Below are 13,612 nucleotides of genomic sequence, written 5' to 3' on the forward strand. Positions count from 1 at the left end.
AGTCCCTCATCTTCCCCAGCTATATGCCTTGTCACAGTTGAAGAGTCATAGACTTACTGGGCTAGCCCATCCATATGTGGCCTTCCAGGCCAATATTCAATTCTACCCTGAGAAGTCAAAGGCCCAGCAAGGAAAAGAGATTTGAGCCCACAGACAGAGCCCTGGACTGGGAGGCAGCAGGTCCATACTGCAGTCTTTGCTGTGTGACCTCAAGCAAATCCCTCCCCCTTTCTGGGCTCCCATGTTCCCATCTGTGGATCGGTGGGATTGGACAATACTACCACTAATGTTCTTTGAACACTGATATCTTACTTGTGTTCTGGGCCTAGTACCAAACTTCAAGGGCCCAGGGAGAGACTCAGACCCAAAGAGATGGAGTGTGAGTTGAGGAGTGAGGTGGTAAATGGGAGAAGGTTCCCAGCTCTGTACCCAGGCCCCATTGGGGTAGCTTCACCTTGTCTCTTTAGGTGCAGGATTCACTCATTAGGGCATTCATTCAATAGCATTTATAGAGCATCAGGTGCCACAGGATCAGAGTTTGAGTGCTATGATTTTTGAATGATGGCCTTACTAGTGGCAATTGATTTGAGCCAGAAGCCCAGGCTCAAGCCTTGAGTCAGCCCATTAGTGGTTACGTGAGGTTGTGCCGTCATTTCTGCTCCCCGAGACTCTGGCTCTTGTAAAATGGGGGTACTCTCTCCTTCCTCAAAGTGATTGAAAGGATTGTCTGAGATACAGGATGTAAAGCTTTTGGTACAGTGCCAGGCACATAGCAGGTACCTTAAAAATTATAGAAAAGAGCATCATGTTCTTCAGTTTGAATACCAGCTCAACCACTTACCTGTCATTTGATCACAGGCAAGTGACTGAAGTCTCTGAGGCTAAATTTCCTCATCTGAAAGATGGGCATAATAATGATCTTAAAGGAGAGACGTGAAGGTCAGAGAGAATCTATAAGCGGGGGAGTGGGTGTGTGAGACTTTATGAGTACACATGAGTAGCACTGTGTCTGGCACACAGGAAGTGCTCAGAGGCAGGTTCATTGTCCTGCTCTAACTTCTCTCTTTGCTGCAAGAATGAGCTGAAAGTACAGCTTAGATCTATTTCTGGCCTGTGCCAGTCCAGCTCGTAAAAATACAATTATGCTCCTTGTCAGCACTTCTGCACTTTTATTTATTGTTCCTGCCAATCCTGGGGCCTCTTCATGTGGGAACCTCTTCACTATTGATAATCCTGGGAAGTAGTATTTTAAATTTTTATGATCTGTACTTTGCGCCATCTGAACCACCATGTATTATCTGGCCTTGCCAGCGAAGGGGGAATATATCCAGACAAGGGGTCCTTTTGGGATGAATAATGTATCCCATTTTCACAATGCCAATTATGTTAAATTATGTTTTTCATATCAACTGCCAACAGAACAATAGGGGCTGATGTATTGATATGAGAAGAAAACAAATTTATTTCTTTGCCTAAATTCAAAACGATATTTGAAAACCAGGAGTTTCATTCTTCCAAGTATCTATAAAACCCTACTTTTAATAAAAACAAGTAGAAAGAATTTTTCCTCCCTCCTCCCCACTTTTTCATTACATTTCAGTTATTAATCAAGCAGCTCAGAGCTCCATTTTGCTCCATTTTTTTTTCAACTGCAGAAAATAGAACCTTTTTACCAAATTTGTTTTCTCTCTTCTCTCTTTCTTTGCATAAGCAAGCTGATTCCTCCAAGGTACAATTAATAATGATTGGCTAACATTTCTTATGCTTTCTCCTTCATAGTACTAAAAAAAGTCACTGTTACTATGTCTCCTTTTATAGAAAGGATCTGTTCTGGCGGCAGTCCATGGGAACAGCACACCATGCTTCATCACATGCCCAATAGCTGGTTGGTTCCAGTAACTGTAGGGCTGTTTTTTCTTGCTCTCTGCATCTCTCCAGTGTATCTCCATTGTGCCAGAGGCTTCTCCTCTAATTGTAATGCCTGCCTGGAAAGCCATTCTCTGGTTTATAAACCTTCCTTAGCTCCTCACTGCTCTCGAGTTCATCTTTAATATGTGAGGCAAGGCATGCAGAGCCTCGGCTTACCCCTCACTTCACCCGCTCTGTTCCCAGTCCACTGATTTGGGAGAATGGCATTGAAACATGTATAATATCATATATGAAACAAATCGCCAGTCCAGGTTCAATGCATGATACTGGATGCTTGGAGCTGGTGCACTGGGATGACCCAGAGGGATGGTATGGGGAGGGAGGTGGGAGGGGGGTTCAGGATGGGGAACATGTGTACACCCGTGGCAGATTCATGTTGATGTATGGCAAAACCAATACAATACTGTAAAGTAATTAACCTCCAATTAAATAAATTTATATTAAAAAAAAACTACGTCTTTGTGGTCCTCCCAGGTCCAGCCTCCTGGATGTCTTCTGAATGTTTGCTGGCTGATGCTCTCTTAGTCTAGAAAGCTCTTTTTATTTGGATTTTGGGAGGCAAGGATGGAAGCAAGGAAGATGGTCGGAGCAAATGTTCGTGGAGAGAGGATGGTGCTCTGGACTAGGGAAGTATAACTGGACAAATGGGTTTATTTGAGAGAAAGTTTTGAGGAAGCGGAGACTAGTGGTGGTGGGATGGATCTGGAGACTGAAGGGAAGGGAGGGATCATGAGGGACTCCTGTGTATGACTTGACATAACCATGGCTTATCATGCTGCTATTTTTCTTAGCTAGGGATTACACAAGGAAGAGAATGTCAAGGGCAAGATGGCTGGGGAAGGTGAGTCAGGGAACCCAAGAGCTTTGCTGTGGACGCGATAAATTCAGGTGTGTCTGTCCAAGGGCAAACATCCAGCAGGGTAATCTGAATGCTGAATAGGGTCTGAACTGGAGGTGTAAATCTGAGACTTAGGAGAATAAAGATGGAGCTTGAAGTGATAGGAGTAAGAACCTTCAGAAGGAATTTGTAGGAAAGAAGTATCCCATGACCTAACCCTGAGAGATTCTAATGCTGAGAGGTTAAGCAGAGTGGGTGAGACTTGAGGAGGAAACTGAGGAGGGATGGTCAGTGAGCAGGAAGAGGACCATGGTCCTGGGAGGAGGACCTTTATGGAGGAGTGAGTGAGCAAGCCTGTCAAATATAACTGAGAGGTTGAAAAAGACCAGTCCAGAGGACTGCCCATTTGTTCCAGGCAAACAGGCAAAGACCTGCTTTTGATGTGGAGAAGGGGTTCTAATAAGCTAATATTTCCTTGGGGCAAAGGTAAAATATTAGCTGGGCTGCTTTTGGAGAAAGTATGGCTTAGCTAAAGGCAGGAGCAGATGACTGAGGATGGGCATGGGGTCAGGGGCCCCCTTGTCTGTTGGCCTAGTTTGAACCTGGCAGTTTGGGAAGTATTCTGAAGTCAAAAGAAGTGTTTTCATTAGAAACTCATTCAGAGCATAAGCAACATCGCTTAGGTGTTCAGGGCAAAGCAGGACGTGGAGGGCTATGACCCTGACTCTACTAAACTCAGTATCCCTCCTATTACTGTAAATGGTAGTTGGGATACTATATATACATATAGTATTATATATGTATATACTATATATAGTATACATATATAGTATATATATATCTGTTTTGATCATATAATGGAGAAGGCAGTGGCACCCACTCCAGTACTCTTGCCTGGAAAGTCTCATGGACAGAGGAGCCTGGTAGGCTGCAGTCCATGGGATTGCTAAGAGTCGGGCACGACTGACTGATTTCACTTTCACGTTTCACTTTCATGCATTGGAGAAGGAAATGGCAACCCACTCCAGTGTTCTTGCCTGAAGAATCCCAGGGACAGGGGAGCCTGGTGGGCTGCCGTCTATGGGGTCGCATAGAGTCGGACACGACTGAAGCGACTTAGAAGCAGTAGAAGATCATATAAAAATTATTTCATTTATGTTGAACTTGATATAAATGAAATCACGCAGGATATAAAAAAATGTTTTGCATCAGATTCCTTCAGTTCAATGTAATGCCTGTGAGATTCACCCATGTGTATAGCATTGCTGTTTAACATTCCATCTTATGAGTAAACCACAATTTATCCATTCTCCTGTTAATAGACATTTGAGTTGTTCTCAGTTTGGGCTATCATGAAAAAAAGTGGTTGTGAACATTTTTGTATGTATCTTTGGGTGGATCCATCATATTCTGAGGTGATTTTTTTTTTTTTTGCTGGTGCCAAGAATCTATTGCTTTTGTTATGATTTTAGTACATGGCTATCTTACTAAATTCTAATAGCTTTTCAGTTCATTTTTCTTGGAACACACTTGTATCAGATAGAAAGCTTTTCACATCAAATATCAGAAAACCCAGCATAAATTGGATTAAGGCCCAAAGAGTAAGATTTGACTCCTCCACCCCTGCCCCATGACTGCAGGGTTCAGTGTGGGTCTGGTTTCAGGCAAGGTATGATCCAGAGGGCAGGGTGTCATCAGGGCTCACATCCATTTCTCCGGGTTCCTCTTGACTCTGTCCTCTTTTATATGCTGCCTTTGACCTCATCCTGGCTCCTCCTCATAGTAGCAACAAATGCATCAACAGTTTCAGAATGAGGTCCTCACTATACAGTCCAGAGGAAGACCGTGCTCTTTAAGGAGCACTCGTAAAGAGCAAGGAGGCATCTTCCCCCAAGTTTCCAGTCAGTATTGCCTCATATCCATTTTTTTTATGTAACGACACCTGACTGGCTTGTTTTATTGGAGAAGAGGACGTGGAGTTAACAATGTGAATGAAGACAGTTGGGACCTGAGGTTGGGAAGAACACCCTCCCCTCCCCATACAAGCCCACTGCCCCAAATAAAAAATAACCAACTACGGGAGAGCAGCTGAGACAGCGACTGGGGGGCAGGGGAAGGGCCATGTGTGTGCTGGGAGGGCCCAGAGGCAGCAGCTGCACGAATACACGAGTGTAAGTCTCTGAATCTTCCATGTAGGTCTGTATAAACATATAGATATGCTGTTCGCTTGTCTCCCCTTCTCTTCCTTCTGCTCCGTGCTGCCTGGCGCGGTCCCAGCTCCTCTTTCCACATGAGGGCGAAGGGAAGGGGATGATGAGCAAGTCATCACCGGATGGCTATTAGACTCACATCCATCAGCTTCTGGATTTTCTGTGCTATCCCAGGATTCTTTAAGTGTTCGCTGAGTGCCTGCGGGTCCTTCTGCATCTGTTCCAGGATGAGCCACATTTCTGGGTCACTCATTATTTGCTACACCTCCGGGTTGGCCATGGCCCACCGCTTCACATCTTCAGGGCTGTCGTGTTGGTTGTACTGGGCCATCATGCAGCGCTGGTAACCATCTGTGGCCTCCTTACAGTTGGAGTCCAGGTCGAGTGCTTTCTGGTAGACAGCCATGGCTTTCGTGTAGTCCTTCATCACCTCCAGGGTGGTGGCTTTCCGGGTATAACCCTTGATAAAGGTTGGCTCCACTCCTCACAGTCCTTAAGCGCCAGCTGGAACTCCAGGAGCTTGATGTAGCAGGCAGCTCGGTTGCTGTACAGTTTGGCATCTTTGGGGTTCCGTTTGATGGCTTCTCTGTAGTGCTTCATGGCCTGGGAGTAGTCCCCTTTCTGAAAACACTCATTGCCTTTGTTCTTCTCCTCCAAGGCCAGGTCAGGATTTATGTAGGCCAGCCGCTCTTGCTCCTTCAAGATTTTCTCTGCCTTTTGGCATTTCTTGACCACATCTGGGGTTCGGTGCTCTGCCAGAGACTTGTTATAGAAATGGATGGCATCCTTGTACTTTTCTTCTTTGAAATAAGAGTTGCCAATTAGTGCATAAGCTTTGGCAATCTGTCGGTAGTCTTCTCGGTTTTGTCGCCCCACTTCAATGGCCTCCTCACTAAGCTCCCAGCATTGACCATAGTCACCCTTCTCGAAGTACATGGCTGCTTGGTGGGTTATGTGAGTCATGTTGGTGGGATCCAGGTCCTTGGCTCTGTCGTAGCGCTTCAAGGCTGTGTCAAAGACCTTCTTCTTATAGGCTTCATTCCCCAGCTCTTTTTCTTTCAGCGTCTGCTTCTTATTCTCTGGAAGATCTTCTTCCATTGGCTCTGGTTTTGTCTCCTTTTTGGGGGGAGGTGGTGGCAGAGGTGTTGCAACTTCCTCCTCTTCATCCATACTGCCCAGATTAACTCCGAGCAGGATGCTAAGAGTAGTCATGATCTAGGGATCTTGCAGTTTCGTGCCCAGGTTGGAGGGCTTGTTCTGCAGCTGCTCGATCAGTTCCCGGTAGGTAGGATCTGCAAGCAGAGTCTTGGTCCTGGGACCACTCTCCAACTTCTGGTATAGATTAGGCATGTTGAAATGGTTCATGAATTTCCTTTCTGCCAACCGGGCCTCCATATTCTGTAAACTTTCTTTGAACTGAGGATTGTTTGCTTCATGTTTTAAACCCTCCTCATAGGTTTGCTTGGCTTCTTCAAATCGGTTTAAGAATTCAAGAGCTGCTGCTTTTCGTGAATAGCCCTTGCCCCAGTCAGGCTTTAGGTCAGTGGTTTTGCAGCTGTCCTCATAAGCCTTCTGGTAGTCTCCTTTCTTGGCATAGGTTGCTGAGCGATTGCTGTGGAGCACATGGTTCTGGGGGTCTAACTTAATGGCTTCAGAGTAGCACTGTAGCGCATCGTCAGTGTTGCCAGCTCTCAGGGCCTCGTTGCCCTTCTTGTTGAGCTCATTTACCTGCTCCATTGCCCGGTCTGGAACCCCATTGAATAGACTCCATTGGCTCCGTGTTCCCAACCGTCTCATATACTTTGATCCAAATTGGGTAACATGTGCATCTCTGAGTCAATCAAATTTTGTGATCAATAGAACAGTATGTTCTGATTGGCCTAACTTAATTAGGGACCATCCCTGCCCTCAAGGAAGGCAACAATTCCACCAAACCACGTGGCTGTTACATAGGACAGGGCTCTTAAAAGGAGGACTAGGGGCTTTTGATTGAAGAAGGGAATGGATACTAGAGAAACAACCACAAAATATTTATTATGGCATTTATAGCAGAATGATATGCCTGTAATGGTTATTCATTGTCTTATTTCAGCAGTAATATTTGTTTAGCTTTGTTCCTGTCTCAACATATTGACTGCTGCGTGAGGTCTTTTAAATTAAATGGAATGATATATATGGTCTAGAACTCTTTGAGAAGTTTTGAGAAAGATGTCTATAAAATAGAAGGGCAGAGGAGAAGACTAAGTGGCAAATACTTCTTGACATTTGATGTGTGATGCTTGAGATGAGTCTGATGGCTAAGGATCTAGAAATGAATAAGTCTAGTTAAGAGATTGTTGAGATGGACTTGATAATGTGGGGAGGAATTTTGGTTTTTCTGTTTTTATGTAACCAGTTACCAAAGCTTTAGTACTTCAAAACAATACAAATTTAACACCTCACAGGTCAGAAACCTCACAGGTTTTTATAGGTCAGAAGTCCAGTCACAATTTAGGTGGGTTGTCTGCTCAGGAGGGTCTCACAGTTCTGAAGTCAAGGTTTCAGCTGGGCTGCATTTTACCTGATGCTTGGGGCCCTATTCCAAGCTCATGCCAGTTATTGGCAGAATTCAGTTACTTGTGGTTGTAGGACTGAAGTGCCATTTTCTTGCATGACCTTACTATCGGCCCGGGTCATTTTCAGCTCCTAGAGTCCACCCTCAGGCATTGGCTACATAGCCCTCTCCAACATGTTGACTTACTTGAAGGCCAGAAGGAGCATCTCTCTCCAGTCTGCTCTGATGGAGTTTTAGATGGCATAACATACTCATGGGAGTGACTGTGCCATAATATTCATGGGTCCTGTCCACACTGTTGAGGAAGGAGATTATATGGGGGTGGGGATAGGCTGGGAAATTTGGGGACTATCTTAGAATGCTGTCTAGCATAAAAGGCAAAGGCAATTATTGCCCCAAGTTTTATGGGTTACATAGCACATTGACCAGGAAATTTACTAAGCTTAGAAATAGACACTGAGTTGTATTATAATATGTTTATATATACATGCACACATTAGGCATATACACACATATAACATGAAGAATTGGGAGAAGAAACTATAATTCCCAGTTTGTAAATATTTTTTAAAATGGTCAGACATCTAAATATTCTATACATTTCATAACCTGCCAGTTTTTCTAGTACTATCCCAACAATTTTTAATGATTACAATTTATAGAGTATCTTTTAAGTTCACAAAACACCAGCATATTTCATTTGGCCCTTCCCAGAATATTGTGAGTTTCTAATAGAAACAGCTAGCCTATGGAGGCCACACAGCCATCTCTAGAGGGTTTCCCTGGTAGCTTAGCTGGTAAAGAATCTGCCTGCAATGCAGGAGACCCCAGTTTGATTCCTGGATCAGGAAGATCCCCAGGAAAAGGGATGTGATGTGCTGTGCTTAGTCACTTGAGAAGGGAAAGGCTACCCATTCCAGTATTCTTGGGCTTCCCTGGTAGCTCAGACGGTAAAGAATCTGCCTGCATGTGGGAGACCTAGGTTCAATCCCTGGGATGGGAAGATGCTCTGGAGGAGGGCATGGTGACCCCCTCCAGTATTCTTGCCTGGAGACTCCCCATGGACAGAGGAGCCTGGTGGGCTACAGCCCATGGGGTTGCAAAGAGTCGGACACGACTGAGCAACTAAGCACACAGCACTGCCTATGAGCTGTGCTTTTGCATTTGCTCTTGTAGTTATATTAGCTCTCAATTCTTACTTATACATTGAAGTTCATGTGACACCAAAGCATCCAAACACGTAGGCTACATGCTGTTTCACACTTTTGTTTCCTAAACCGTGTGGTTCACTTTGCATAAAATGTCTTGGCTTGTCCACTCAGGAAAACGGTATTCATCCTTGAAAGCCCCCTTTTTTAGACCATGCTTGAAGAGCATCATTCTTGAGAACTCCTTGTGTTGTTCTGTAAGGGCTGGATAGGAAGGACCTACAGGTTGACATGTGCAAGCCAGGCCCAAGCTACATCTGCTTCAGATATCTATTGGAAAAACATTTGGCAGCACTCAAAGGCAGTGTTTAAAAAAGCATTTATTATTGAATAAACGATGTGAGTGCTTGACTTATATTGACTCACATAAGCCTCCTAAAAACTTATGGTTATTTCCCATTTAATGGATGAGAAAACCAAGACACAGAAGGCTCAGCGCTAGAGTTGGGATTCAAGCACATTGTGCAATCTTTCACCTCCCTACAATACTGACAATGTCAGTATCTGCCCCACAACACAGAATTAAATGAGGTAGTGCCTGTCAAGTGCTCAGTGTCTGCTGTACAGTACATTTGCAAAGCATGAGGGATATTTTTTTTTACTTGTGGCAAGGAGGCTTCTGTTTTCTTCTTCTTTAGAGCAGGAGATGGAAAAAAATTGAACATTCCCTAACCCCATTCTCCCCCCAAATCCCTCACCCTTATTTGACTGTATCATTTCTTAGTTTAAGGAAGCCAGGGATCACTTTTTATTGTTTGGAGGAGCAGAATTGAAAGAGGGTGGGCCACAGCAACAGAATTTACATCTGCAGATGAATTCTGTGTGTCAGGGAGGGAGCGGTGTTTTGCATGGGTTGGGACCCAGATCCTCCTAACCAACATATCTAAGTGCCATACAGGAGATGTTCAATCATGGAAGTTCCTCCCCTGCCCCTTCCTTTGTGAGCTGTATTTTGTCCACAGTATGCCTCAGAGACCTTAAAGAGCATTCTTCATAGAATTCTTGCAGGAGTCCATACACTTGACTGTCATTTCTCGGAAAACTCAGGGTGAAAGTTTTCAGTGAAAATTCAGTTAATTTAAGCTCTAATGAGAAGACTGATCATAGTTAGAAGATTGCTTCCTTTGAGCTGTGTTACCTTGGATATGTGACTTGGCAGCTCTCTGCTTCAGTTTCCCTTTCAGGAGAATGGAAATAGTAGTGGTTTGTGGATAAAGTATATGGAGAGCTTGATCTAGCCCTGGCACATAATAAATTATTCCAAAAATTTTGCCCATGATCATCTAATTTAACCCTCAAAACAATCTTGTTAAATAGGGGTTATTATTATGATCATTGTCCTTACTTTACAGGTGAGACCCCAAGGCTCAGACAGCTCCTGTGCCCCCCATGACACTGTGGCACTCAGCAATAGTTATTGATTATCTGTCAAGTTTCTTTTTTTCTTCCACTTTGCCTACACAGTGGGATGAAGTTCCATAAATGTCTTGGCAGGTTGACAGCTTATCTTGAAAAGATATTAGCCGCCTCTGCAAAATATTCAGACTTCAGAAAAATAGGATGATACAATAGATTCAATAGACCTTTATATTTTGCTTTGTGGAAGTCTCCAAATTAAATTGGAATTAAGTATATGTGCAAAAGTTTAGCTACAAGATGTTCATCATAACTTACTTAGATAATCCAAACCGTGGAAACACCCTACATGTTCAACGGTCAATACTGCTTAGAGTAATTGTAGTAACACATACAATGAAATATTAAAGGACATCAAAAGGCAAACTGAAATCATATATTTGTCTACATGGAAAAAAATGTTAGTGTAGTGTTGTGTGATAAAATGAAGTGCCAGTCCATTTCACAAAAATATATTTGTATAAATAGCTAATACATAAATGCAATATAATACATCTGCTGCTGCTGCTGCGAAGTCGCTTCAGTCGTGTCTGACTCTGTGCGACCCCAGAGACAGCAGCCCACGTATATGTGCGTGTAAAAACGTCTGAAAAGGTGTCACCAGAATTGTCACCTATGGTTGTCTCTGTTGGAATGGGAAAATATTATGGGTAATTTTAATTTTTAATTTTCTTGTGTGTGTTTGAGGAAGTGTGTGTTTTCTGATCTTTATGCAATATATAGTTAATTCTAGTTACTAAAAAAAAAGGAAGAGACAACTCTCCCAAGTATTTATGTGTGCTAACACTGGTTGATCATTTTAGGTGATTGTGAAGACAAGAACAGAATATCAGCCTGAACAGAAGAACAAAGGGAAGTTCCGGGTGCCGAAAATTGCCGAATTTACGGTCAGTGTCTTGATGGTGTAACAGAAAGACTGCATATGAGTCACTGAGTCTAGTCAAATAACAAAACTCTGCCTCTTGAGGATGAATTAGCCTTTCTCTGGCCCCGAAATGTTCAGACAATTTGATAATTGTTAAATGTGTCTCATTTCTTCTTTTACATCTGGTCCCCATCTCTCTGCCTTTCCATCACAGTCTCCAGGAAATGTGATGGAAATGTGTAAAGAAATGCAAATTGTAGACAGTGGCTGATTGCAACAAATACGAAAACAACAAAGGTAGAGAAAAGTTGACTTAGTGGTAAAAACTAGATGATTGAATTTCTATTTCTTGGTAGAGGGGTCACTAGGAGAACTGAGGAGTATATATCACTGTGATGAATTGCACGAAGGAGCCATGAAACCTGCTCTGCAAAGATGTGTGGAGGAACCTCAGGAAAGTACCGTGGGGAAGTCACTTAGGACTTAGGGCCCTGAGGCTGGAGGGGAGTTGGACCCAACACTGAATAGGCATAAGGGCAGCGAATCTGGGCTCTAGGAGAGGTGTGGGGAGGAGGCAGGAGAAATAGGCAGAGGGCAGACAATCCTAGGTCTCATATGCTGTATGGAGGAATTTGGGTTTTTATGAAGACACCCTAGAAGAACTTCAGGTAAAGGAAGGACATGATTACAGCTGGTTTTTGGAAAAAGCAGACTGGCTTTTACATGACTAACAGAGTGTAGTGGGCAAGAGGGAACATGCAGAGACTGCTGGGCTACTGCATTTGTCCACGTTCAAACACCAGTAGTGGCTTTGAGAAGGGTGGTGAGTGGATTAGAGACCTAAGAGATATTTTGGAGGCAAAATCTGCCATGGAGGCAGTAGAAAAAGTGGTTCTGTAGAAGGATGCTGGAGCAGTCTGGCAGGGTTTGAGCTCTTGTTTCTGCCTCATACCAGCCATGTGGCCACAAGCAAGTCAGTTGTTGTTAGTTGCTAAGTCATGCCCGACTCTTTGCAGCCCCATAGACTGTAGCCTACCAGGTTCCTCTGTCCATGGAGTTTCCCAGGCAGGAATACTGGAGTGGGCAGCCATTTCCTTCTCCAGGGGATCTTCCTGACCCAGGGATCAAATCCACGTCTCCTGCATCTCCTGCATTGGCAGGTGAATAATCTTTACCACTGAGCCACTTGGGAAGCACACACAAGTCAGTAAACCTCACTTATCAAAGGGAAATACCAGAAGGTCACTGTGAGGATGACGTACAGAATACACGCAAAGCAGAAGAAGTATATGACTAATAGCAGCTATTTCGTGTCAACTGTGGCTCAGGGGCTTTGGACGTGAAACCAGTCCTTGGTTGCTTGTCTGGGGATTGGAGTATGTATGCGGCTGCATATGCTGGTCTGCTTCTGTCCCTGTGTTTTTCCCTGTTCGATCTACATTAGAGCAGCTGGGTGTGTGAGCCTGGGAGGGAGCACGGCACCTCTGTGTACATCCCCCAGCATGTGGGACTTCGCTAGATGTTGACCCCCTCTTAGAGGGCAAGGATTGCTTTTATTTCTGACTGTGGCTTTAGTATCTGGCACACAGCATGGGCCCAGTGAACTTTGACCTGGCCTGAACTGCGTGCAGGTACCTACCTGCAAGAGCCAGCAGGTAGCCATGAGGGGAGGGTGGGAGTGTCTTGGTACACAGTGTGTGGGGACCAGGCCAGGGAGTGAAGCTGACCTGTCCTCCTAGCAGCAGAGATCATCAGAAATATGTCCAGATTCATGAGCACAAATGTTTATTGCAGTGTTATTGGTAAACTCAAAGCATTGGAAACAATGCTAGGTTTTCAGCAACTTTCTCATGATTCCATATGTAAGACCACATGCATAGGACGGAGTAGTTCAACAATTTTTTAAGAACCACTTTTGCGGGGTGAGTAGTTTACTCTGAATTACGGGCTCGTGAGATATTTTCTTCTTTCTTTTACTTTCCCAATTCTACAAGAGCATGACTTGGTACAATAAAAAATTAGACACATTTAAAAATTTTGCTCGTTTTACCAAATAGAGTGTTACAGTTTTTGATGAAATTAATCCTTATTTAGCAATCATTTAAAATGATGGTTATGAAGGCATGTGATAATTTGGGCAGATACTTATTATAGAGGAGGTTGAGTGAAAAAAGCAGAGATTAAAATTGTATGTTTTCTATGATTGGAACTATGAAAAGACCACAAGTATACAGAGGAAAGAAATGTCTCAGAATGTCGTCTGTGGCTGTGTCATCAGCAGCGGCGCTGGGATCACGTTGTTTCATTTTTGTTTCCTCTTTGTTGGCAGCTTCCGGTGATGTGGCTGTTTTATCATATGGTAAACATCATATCATATCATGAGGCCCATGGGTCCCTGAGAGGCTGATATAGTCCCCTTTTTTTTTTTTTCAAGAGGAACTTTAGCTCAGAGCAGCATTGCAACCTGCTCCCCCACTAGCAAGTGGCCGGGACTGTCTGTTCATCCACGCGGCCTGCCATAGGTAACTCTGGGTTAGAACAGAAGTGAGTCAGCCAAGAAAAAATGAGTAGTTCATCAGGGATCAGGGCCTG

At 43.9% G+C, this 13,612-nt stretch overlaps 1 protein-coding gene and 1 pseudogene across 1 annotated transcript in view; one reads left to right on the forward strand and one right to left on the reverse strand.

The window, feature by feature from the left end:
• Positions 1 to 13,612, forward strand: part of NSG2 (neuronal vesicle trafficking associated 2) — a 70,070-nt gene that overhangs the window by 8,650 nt on the left and 47,808 nt on the right. Inside the window, exon 3 of the mRNA XM_019983062.2 lies at positions 10,959 to 11,042. Within this exon, the coding sequence (XP_019838621.2) occupies positions 10,959 to 11,042 (84 nt within the window). The remainder of the gene's footprint in view (positions 1 to 10,958; positions 11,043 to 13,612) is intronic.
• Positions 4,711 to 6,714, reverse strand: LOC109574994 (stress-induced-phosphoprotein 1 pseudogene; annotated as a pseudogene).

The sequence above is a fragment of the Bos indicus genome, chromosome 20 (assembly GCF_029378745.1).
Source record: "Bos indicus isolate NIAB-ARS_2022 breed Sahiwal x Tharparkar chromosome 20, NIAB-ARS_B.indTharparkar_mat_pri_1.0, whole genome shotgun sequence".
Classification (NCBI taxonomy): domain Eukaryota; kingdom Metazoa; phylum Chordata; class Mammalia; order Artiodactyla; family Bovidae; genus Bos; species Bos indicus.